Consider the following 10909-nt stretch of genomic DNA (forward strand, 5'->3'; position numbering starts at 1 on the left):
CTTCCACGTCAATTTCTGGTCAACTAAACATGCTATCTCTCCTTTCTACTGGTGGTCTTTTGGAAAGCAGATTATGAATGCACATTGATACTGGCCTGTAGAGAGAGACTGACTTTTCCCATGGCTAATGGGTTAGTGATGAAACACACAATTCATTAACCACACACTATGGAATATGGAAATAATTATTCCAAAAAGTTTTGAGCTGGTAACGAAAGCCTAAGAAGTGTACTGTTAAAATAAAAAATAGTCAACATCTTTTTCATTTTAGACCTTAGAGATTACTCTGATATGTATGTGAAATAACGAATTTGCATTCATGAGTTATCAATGCATTTTTCTGGATTTGATAAGAAAATAAAACTGTGATATAAAATTGGAACTACTAAAAAATTGATGTTTCCCTGGATTAACTAAAACTACTTTTTTGTGCTTCTTCCAAATGTTTAAAGGTAACAAATGTGTACAAATATTTCAAAAGTACCAATAACAGTTATCAACTTTAATGTATTATAAAGGACAAAAACAGAAAAATTCTTATTAATAAAAATGATAACCTTAATAATAAATGAGCTCCTGGCAAAATGCAGATTATAGTAAATTATTTACATTATTTTTGCCATAAGAAAACTTCTTAAGCAACAGTCAGCTCTCAAGTTAAAAACAAACACACATCCATAACCCAATACCAAAAAAGGGAAATGAGTTAAAACAGAAGAGCTTTATACTGGGAATGCCATTTGCTGGAAAACCATCTTACTAAAAAATGTTTCAGAAAAACACTTTAATTACCTTGGATCCATGTATGAATGCTTAGTGCTGCTTAATAGGGAATATGGAAAGATTAATATCACTATAAATTTTTATAACTTCTATTTCATTATGGATCTTTTAGATTTATCTTATAAACTGAATTTCTTCTGAAGTACATCAAAATAATTGGCTTTAAGGGAAAAAAAAGTACCAACACATGCAGTCTGCTAACCAAGTAAGGCTCTGACATGCCAAAACAATTTTCTCTGTATCTTGATATATAGTACATTCCACAAAATACTACAGCATTTAATTTAGATTTACACAACTAAATATAAATGGCTAGATTTGGGCTAATATTTAGCAGAAGCATTAAGCAAACAGATAAATCCATGAAACAAATGATGAAAAAAAGTAGATTGTTCTTGGTGTACTTCTTGGAACACTTGACCTTAAAACACTTGGTCCTTAGCGAGAGAATGTCCTTTATTCAGTAGATCTTAACAGTACAATGTATAGTAAGGGCTAAAACCTTCTAAAAATTTTGGCAGCTGAATCCAGTAGTGCTCCTTGATTCAAGGAAGAAATGAAGGTTTGTATTTCTTGCCTGCTCTATTCACGAAGGATTGTTAAAAGTCTCCTTAAAGATTTTTAAAAATGATTCCTATAGTTGCTAGGTGTCTTGTTACTTCAGAAATAAAGGCTTCATATTGAGAAACTGAAGGACACTTTTCTCTCTGTATTTAGTTGGAAGGTAGAAAGAAGAAAGAAAATATAAGAAAAGCTTGAAGATAAGAGAGAGATAAAATACAGGGTAGCCACTCTAAGAACAGCATGCACCAGACATTTCTATGGGAATGAGAGTGTAACAGAAAAATCAGAGACAATTTTTCTTTGAGTGGCTCTTCAATACCAGGCATTTAATTTATTCCCATCAATTATTGAGAAAATTTTGGGGAACCTGTATTCCTATCACAAAGAGGCTTCAAACTGAAAAGAGGAATTTCTTGAACATTACTCAGTAGTCAAATGAAATTTAAACTGAGAAAAAAATAATTTTAAAAGATTTGTTTTCTGCACAGGTAAAACTTATTGCAATCCACTAATCTTGCTTTACTAATAAGTAGGACAGAATGTCAATGAATTAAGCAAGCATTATTTACAACTGTTAATGCAATGTGCATTTGTTCTCATACTTAATTTGGTTAGTTTATATAAATGAGACAAATCTCATTTACACTTTAAGCAGGAAACTCACCACTTGGCCCACATGTCATGTAGTGGGATAAAAGAATTAGGAGCTTTGTTGCTCCCTTGACCTGCTTTTTGAATTTCTGCTTTCTTGTACTTTGTCCACATCTGCAGGAGAAAAGCATTTCATGTTACTTAATCAAAAGTTAAACATAATACAATTCATGAAGATAAGAAACTAAAGAGCTGTCACTGAGTAGGGCAATGAGAAGGCAGCTGTAACTAGGAAATTTATTAATCTGATAGACGTCTCAATATTTAAAGACTGATTATAAAGCCATAAGTAATATTCTTAGGAAAGCTTTAACTTTTTAAAAAGTCTATAATATATTTTACCCTCTTACTATCATATAGGCTTACTTAAAATTAGTATGTTTATTTACTAAATAGTCACCATACAGTTGTTTTTTGTTTTTTTGTTTAGAGACAGAGTCTCACTTTGTTGCCCTTGGTAGAGTGCTGTGGTGGCACAGCTCACAGCAACCTCCAACTCCTGGGCTTAGGCGATTCTCTTGCCTCAGCCTCCCAAGTAGCTGCGACTACCGGCGTCACAACGCCCAGGTATTTTTTTGTTGCAGTTTGGCTGGGGCCAGGTTCAAACCCGCCCTCCTTGTTATATGGGACCAGCACCCTATTCACTGAGCCACAGGCGCCACCCCACCATACAGTTTTAAAATAAAAATAATCTTGCATGGAGCAGCAGAAACATCTGGCATGAAATATTTGTATTATTTACTAAGAAAACCAGGGCTAAGCAGTGTTTTATAGGAAAATAATATACCTACTTTACATTGATTATAGCTAAAATTGCTCTGATTAAAGAAGACTCAACGCATGAGAATATGTTTACAATGTTACACACAAATCATACAGGTATAATTTCTAGAAGCTAGGTCAGGAATATTGAAACCTGTTTAGTTTCATCTTAAGTAAAATTAGGGTACTAAATGTTCAGATTAGCTTTTCAAATCATTTGTGAAGCTGTAGGATATTTATGCAGGTATCTTAGAGGAAATAAGTGCAGTGGCTTGAGTTAGAGTGGCTTTACTTTTATCTTAAAGATTTCATTTGTTTTAATTTTGGGCATCTGTGTAAGATTTCATTTACAGAAAGTATTATGGTGACTTTTTTAAATGTTTGGGTAACACTGGTTCCATATGACTTCTAAGGTTTTTGCTACTGATAAAAATTTGATTCCAGGAGCTATGAAAAAATATAGGTAACAAACTGGGTTGTTTCAGGGGGGAACTTTATGATTCCCCAACAGGTGTGGTTTCTGGAGGAAGTGTAGACCCTATTCTTGGTCAGTCCTGAGCACATATGGACATGATATGTATCTGTCTTACATACAGACATATACTTTTTGAAAACATGCTGTATATAATACCTGTAGCCATTTGAGTAGAAAATATTTCTTTTCTTTAATTCTAATTCTGTAAATAATCACTTGGTTTTTAATATAAGTGTGATTTTTCAATGTATTTTGAATGAATATAGTTAATATTTTAAACATAAAGTGTTATGGCCAGATTTATGGTATCTAAAAGATTGAAACAGCTGTGAAATAATTTTTGACTCAATATGGAAAATTAAATAATACTAATAATTGACATTTGTGTCATATATGGCCCCCATCCAATCTGAGCTGTATCTACCATTATATTTTACTATTAAGTCATGGAAAAAGAAAGAGAGAACATTAGCACCAAAAATATTTATAATGTTAGGACTGAGCAACAATTGACAATAAAATAGAATGATGTATTCGTGCAGAAAGTACATTAAGTCGTACTAAAAAATATGAAAACTTTCTGACTTGTGTTCATTACCTGCACTAGCACCATTTTCAGTAACAGCTATAAGGAAAAAAGTGTGGTCAAAGTCATAAACAGAAGGGGCCTACTCTCCAAAATATCTTGTGTCAGTATAAGAGGATACCTTAATCTACAAAGGGTACAAATTTCATTAAGGAAAGAGTCTGTAGAGAATTTTTCTTTGGTTCAATTAATACTAAGAACATAATATAATAACAAGTATAAAATAATAATTTTCTTCTCCCCACTTAGAAGTCACATTTCAAGACATTCCTTCAAGTGCCAGGCTGAGTTATCAGCAATATTCAGGCTGAATCAGATGGCAAAACATTTCTAAGATAGAGCTAAGACACACTCCTCCAGAAGTAAGTAAATCAAGGTTATACTTTTTTTTTTTTTAATATTCTGGAAGTTGGAGATTCAAATTTAGCTGATTTGCTTTAAAAGTGTTATGAACACAGAAGGTCATTTAAAATTTCATGACACTGGAATTAGCAAATATTTTCTCTGTCTTTTATATATTAGCCAAAGAGAGTTTGTATTTATAATCTAAAACTTATTCTACTAAAAGCATACTTTTTTGTTTATTTAAATGGTTACATGCCCTAATTTTACATTTTAGCACAGTATATTTTTTAAAATTCTGCTTTAAGGATATACATATATATATATATAATTTAATATTTATAGAAGTAACAATTTTCACCATTTTGTAGACTTGCTACCATTTTGGAATAGAAGTAAAAATAAAGATTTTCAACACAATGAATATGATTTGGTTTATTTCTTTTTGACTATAAAAGAAAGAACTAAAAAAACTATTATTAACTGCTTCCAAGTAAGTCATCTTGAAGGAAAGAACCCTTGTATTGATCGGATGAAGGAAAGTTACAAAGAAAAAGAATTAATGCAAATGCTCTTAGGCACTGTATAAATCACATTTAAATCTGATGAGGTTTTCTAGGAATAACACTAAATTTGTGAGTATTGACAATGTTTTAAATCTGAACAATGTTTTATAAATATGGGCATTAGTTAATATTTGCTATATAGTGTTAAACTGAATTATTAACTATTTCTTTGAAAATAAAACAGGACAGATTACATAATTAAATGGCAAAAGACAATGACATCTTATATATTTTCCTCACTAATACTGTACATGTGCAATATAAAGTATACATTCTGCGGAAAACAAACAGAGAGGAAGAATAAGAGAGGGGGAAGGGGAGGAAAAGAAGAAAATGAACATTCTTTCTCAGAAGCAACAAAGCAAATATGACTTGGAAATGCCTTCTTGGTAAGGTAGCATGCAACGGTTTTAACATGCTTTTGGATATCAAAGTAACAGTCTTTTATCAGGTGACAAAAAATGAGAGAGAAGAGCATGTATGGTTAAGGTTTTTCAAGGCATGCAGAAAATGTACAATGCAATTAATATTTCATGCAGGCTTTCATGTGGTTACACATTCATATTTATATACATGCCATCATGTACAGGTAAACACTATGCAACAATTTAAAAAAATATATAAACCTAGCCAAACGACACATTTCAACGGCAGCTCTTCAAATCAGATTAGAGAAGCACAATGTATATTAAACAACATGATGTATTATATTGTGCAGTTTTGATCACACACAACCATATTCATACCAAACAGTCTGATTATCCTCAGAAACCAACAATGCAGTTTCTGTGTCATCAGGATAGAGGCATGCAGGAGTGACAAGATTATTGGTATTTACATTAAACTGTGCATTACTGCCACTGGAGTTATGATTATCAGAAAACTGTTCGTTATCTTTTTGTGCAGCTTTATCCAAAGAGGCAGAAGCTGGGTCAGTTACTCTGGTGACTGGCCTGGGAGTTAACCCACTTATATTACTAACTAATTCTGTATTCAGGGATAAAAATGGCTGAGATGGATGAGCTACAGTAAATGACCCTATGCTATTCTTTGCTGATATTCCAAACGCATCACTAGGTGCATTAAAAGTAGCAAAAGTTTGGTTTAGAAAATGTGACCTTTTTGTTCTTGAGTTTCTCGCCTGTGCAGATAGAGACTCAGGCACACCTGTAGCTAAGTCATTTTGGGCGCAAGAACCTAGACCATATGCTGAAACATTAAGTGCATGAGAGGACCACTGGTGTAAACGGTACTCACTAGAAGCTGCAGTGGTGCTATCAGCAGCAGCTGGTGGTGAATCAACTGATACAGGCAGTCTACTGTCCTTAGTCAGAAAATCATGGATGCTTGTCCTTCGTGTAGTTCCTTCGGCAGTAGAGATCACACTGCTTGCACGAGGTAAAGTGGCATAAGGGTTACTATCTTTTGATTGTCGTGACAGGGGAGTTTCTTTTACCAATTTTTTCTTTCCTTGAGTGCCTGGTGTAGTTTTTCCTGCAGAACTAATGAAGTGGGTTTCTTCAGTCTTTCGAGGACCAGGTCTCACAAACTCAGGCTTAGTTGTCCGTCTATCATAGAAGTCCCCTGGGGTTTTTCCACTTACTGACCTGGCCAGACCACAGCTAACTGGTTTGTCTTTTCCCAAAAAGTCAGAAGAGACAGACAAACTTTTCATTACTTCATCTAAAAGATTCTCTTGACTTGAGGACTTCAACTGTTTAAAAAAAAAAAAGTCCATTAATGAATATAACCATGCTTTTATTTTTCTGACATAGTAGACTTTATGATATAAAATAGCTGATATTTCAGGGGTTTTTTAGTGTTTTTTTTTTTTATTCTTTTTTTAGAGACAGAGTCTCAGTTTGTCACCCTCGGTTGAATGTCAGCATCACAGCTCACAGCAATCTCCAGCTCCTGGGCTTAGGTGATTCTCTTGTCTAAGCCTCCCAAGTAGCTGGGATTACAAGCACCCGCCACAATGCCCGGCTATTTTTTTTGTTATTGTTCCAGTTTGGCCGGCTGGATTCAAACTGCCCACCCTTGGTATATGGGGCCAGTGCCCTACTCACTGAGCCACAGGTGCCACCCAAGAGCTGTTATTTCTTCTTCTTTTTTTTTTTTTTTTTGAGACAGAGCCTCAAGCTGTCCCCCTGGGTAGAGTCCTGTGGCATCACAGCTCACAGTAACCTCCAACTCCTGGGCTCAAGCGAGTCTCCTGCCTCCGCCTCCCAAGTAGCTGGGACCATAGGCGCCTGCCACAACGCCTGGATATATTTTTGGTTGCAGCCTTCATTGTTGTTTGGCGGGCCGGGGCTGGATTCGAACCTACCACCTCAGGTGTATGTGGCTGGTGCCTTAACCACTTGAGCCACAGGCACCGAGCCGAGCTGTTATTTCTTAACACTTCTTAACTAAATAAAGCTATAAAGTTCAATCACAGACATTTAACTTCAGGTGTTCACCTAAATTAAGGTCACCATAGATAAAACAAACCTGTATTGAGGTAAGCTTGTTGCTTTCTTCCAAAAATTGTTGGAGAGTAACAATTTCACTTCCAGGGGACCCAGTTTTGATCTTGTGATGTGCTTGACTCTCTGATGTTTCAGGCATTTTGTGCTGGAGCACTGGACTTGATCTGGTCTGTCTTTTCAAGTACTGGATTGGACTGCTACCACTGCTGGACCAAGCCTCATGATCATGAAGCAGGCTAAACTCTCCACTGCTGTGGCTTTGTGGCCTGCTTTGGCTATTAACTGCACCTGCTTTTGGAGTAAATGGTGTTGAGATTTCAATAAGAGAAATGAGAGTAATACTATATAATGTTTGTTGACAGCATTCTTATTTACATGAATAGGGCAACTTATTTTCAAACTTTATTTAGAAATTCTTAGAAACCATGTTATTCTTTCATCAGTCCAACAACCGTCTGCCATAACCTGCTTCCTTGTTTTGTCAAACTGACAAATACTGTAAGCGCCAGCCGGCAAAGACTTGCTTTTACCACCATACCCAGAGCCTCATACAAAGCAGACACTTAATGCATTTGATGAGTAAATGAATGAATAAATGACTATGAATAATACATTTTTTAAAATTCAGGTTCAAATAATTATAAGACACTTCACAATTCAGAACAAAACACGATTATATGAATTTAAAATTATTTTAGAATGTTAAAACCAAACTGGTCTAAAGATAAAAAAATTAAATTCTAATTTTTTGTCCATGAAGTCCTCATTATTTGAGGGTTTCTCTGTTAATCCTAAATGAATAACCTTAAAAAATTGTTTTTTAGGGTTGGTGCCTGTAGCACAGTGGTTATATACACCCAGGCTGGTGGGTTCAAACCTGGTCCAGGCCAGCTAAACAGTTATGAGAACTGCAACAAAAAAAATAGCTGGGTGTTCTGGCAGGCACCTACGGTCCCAGCTACTTGGGAGGCTGAGGCAAAAGAATCGCTTAAGCCCAAGAGTCTGAGGTAGCTGTCAGCTGCGACTCCATGGCATTCTACCGAGGGCAACATAGTGAGAGACTGTCTCAAAAACAAAAACAAAAATGTTTTTTAAATCTAATAGTACACATACATATATGGAATGTCAAAGAAAAACACAATGCAATTACACAAGAAATTCCAGTAAAAGAATAAAACTGAATATGTAATATTCTTTTTATTCAATGTCTGAAACATCTAATTGTTCCTGATGTCCATTGTTAGTATGGTGCCTACACAGCCTTAAAGACTGAGTTGAGGTTGAATGACCATATAAAATGCCAATTAGCTAGTTGTAGAATAAAACTCCCTAAACTCTATGCTATTAGTTAACAGAACTGATTTGTTTTGATCAATAGCAAACTGTACATCATGACAGAAAACACAGCTTTCCATGTTTTCATAATCACAGGGTGAAGTGGGTCATGGATGAATTTTGCTCAAGTTAGGTAACATTTTATGGAAATACAACTGTCAAACTTTCAAATCAGAAAAAAAACTTCCTATTTTTAGAATATACTTTTCTACTGTATATAGACTTTGATTATAAAAATTTTTTAAATCTCCTCCTCAGAAATCAGGTATTTCAGATCACTGCAACAAAATTGTAGTGTTTATGATAAAATAAAATTATAGCTGAGACAAACTAACTTCATAATCCAGAAAGCATTAGAACAAATGCATTCATTATGATTTAACAGTTGGACTACAGAGAATAACTATAATATATTGGCTACATAATTCCAGAATGTAAGTAGGTAATTTATCTTTAAGGAAAAAGGTTTCAGTCAAGATCTCCAGACATTTACAATAAAAACCTCACCTTAAAATACATATTGAAAATAAAAAATCACGAAATAATTCTTTATATGAGCTATATACATTCATATAGCTCTTGTTCAACACACACATACACACACACAATTGCTTCTCAGAAGCAAAAAGCTTCCTTTTATTTTGTGGATAAATTAAGGTAAAAGTACGTATAAAATATGATTAATGCTTGTTCAATGTACATGCATCATGAGAAAGTTAAGGACAACCATTTTTATGTCAAAGACAAAAATGTAAGTAAAATAAGGACCTATAGATAATTTTGAAGTATAAAGATTACAATAAGATTTTTATAAGTGAAGATGAAAAACTGAAACCAAAATAACTGCTCCTGTTTTTACATTTGTATACACTAAAATACGTTTGTGTAACAATGTGGAAAGTATAAAATGTTCCAAAGAACTATGTTCCAAACATAAATGATTTGGATTTCATACTTTACCCCAGGAATTTCATCCCATCTCCCACTTTTTAACATTGGAAATGGATGGAGTACGTTAATAAATGTACCTACAGCATACCTTTGACTTCATGGAGTGAAGCATTATTATTGCTATTGCTAGTGGATGTTCTGCCACTATCAAGGCTGGCTGGTCTTGAAGCTAAATGAAAAAATCAGGAGACAGTGTGATAAAACTAGCGGATGACACTGATGGCCTGTACATTCTGATCACAGAATGCTTTGAGGAAGCAATCATGCATCCTTTCACAGGCTGAGCATGCCCAGAGAGTTGACTCTTACAGATAACAAAGCAAAGCCATCTCCAGATAGTTCAGTTAGACATTTTAGAACAGGACACTTCTGAAACAACAGTCAAGAGTCAAAGAAAAGAGGATAAAGTGCATGTTTAGATTTGAAAATGATTTCTAGATGGATACTGGGACTGTTTTAGTTGAACAGAATAACATGTCCTCCCAGTCCCCCCAAAATGCTAGTGATTAGGTCACTTACAACAGATCATACAAGGAAACCTGCACACTGCAGAGATGCCACGAAGAGGATGGATATGAGCACCTGCACAGATAATGGCCTGCATTCCTATCCATACAAAGGAAACAATTGTACAGTTAACACTGACCTAGGCTACTTTTTAAAATGCTGCTTATATATATATAATTCTTCAACATGTTATCCATTTATTGTTAGTAATTTAGTTTGAAAGATAGGGTTTTTCAGATGAAAATTTAAAAATCTGAAATAACATTGTAGAAAATAAAAACTGAGTTTCTTAAAGTTCATTCTTTAATTTTTAGTATTTTTAAACCAATATATTTTTATATTGGTATTATAAACCAATAAATGTAACTCTTTAACCTTATACAAAAATGGTAACAAAATTACCTTTGAGGATTGTGCAGGCATACTTTATAAATGACCTTGACTAAAACAGAGAACATTTAGATGAAGCAGTCATCTTAAAAGAGGCAAAAGGGATTAGAAGTTTGAAGAAATGGTAGCGCTAACTATGAGTTGCAGGATAGAGAAAACATGCTTGCTGGCAATGCCACATTCAACTAGCCAATGCAAGAATTTTAGCATTTTCATTCTGTCTTAAATGTGTACTCTCTAAATAAAGTTCGTATCTTACCATGAACTCTTGATCCCGTACTAGAATCATCACTAATACCTTGTGGACTTACGTCTTCAAAGGATGTAGTATCTACACAAAATAGCAAAATGGATATAAAAATATTTTTGTAACAAAACATTCCATTATAAAATTTTATTTATGCAGAATATGGAAATTATTTTTCAATCATATATAATACATCTTGATTTAACATATTCATAGACTCAACCAGAAACTGGAACCAGGAATATGAACAGAGTAACTCTTTTTTTTTTTTTTTTTTTT

At 34.2% G+C, this 10909-nt stretch overlaps 1 protein-coding gene across 12 annotated transcripts in view; it reads right to left on the reverse strand.

The window, feature by feature from the left end:
- Nucleotides 1–487: 487 nt before the first annotated feature.
- CCDC88A (coiled-coil domain containing 88A) overlaps nucleotides 488–10909 on the reverse strand; it is a 121960-nt gene continuing 111538 nt past the window's right edge. For 3 of the 12 annotated variants that reach the window (XM_023512091.1, XM_012804042.2, XM_012804041.2), the window contains 6 exons: nucleotides 10643–10714; nucleotides 9575–9655; nucleotides 7223–7491; nucleotides 5987–6443; nucleotides 2012–2112; nucleotides 488–1490 (listed from right to left, as the gene is read on the reverse strand). In XM_023512091.1, the coding sequence (XP_023367859.1) occupies nucleotides 2048–2112; nucleotides 5987–6443; nucleotides 7223–7491; nucleotides 9575–9655; nucleotides 10643–10714 (944 nt within the window). In that variant the 3' untranslated portion in view covers nucleotides 488–1490; nucleotides 2012–2047. Of the gene's footprint in view, nucleotides 1491–2011; nucleotides 2113–5044; nucleotides 6444–7222; nucleotides 7492–9574; nucleotides 9656–10005; nucleotides 10093–10642; nucleotides 10715–10909 lie in introns of those variants that run through there. The other 9 variants (XM_023512084.1, XM_023512085.1, XM_023512083.1 and 6 more) reach the window with 5 other exon arrangements.

Source organism: Otolemur garnettii, unplaced genomic scaffold (genome assembly GCF_000181295.1).
Source record: "Otolemur garnettii isolate 467f Iridium unplaced genomic scaffold, OtoGar3 scaffold00024, whole genome shotgun sequence".
Classification (NCBI taxonomy): domain Eukaryota; kingdom Metazoa; phylum Chordata; class Mammalia; order Primates; family Galagidae; genus Otolemur; species Otolemur garnettii.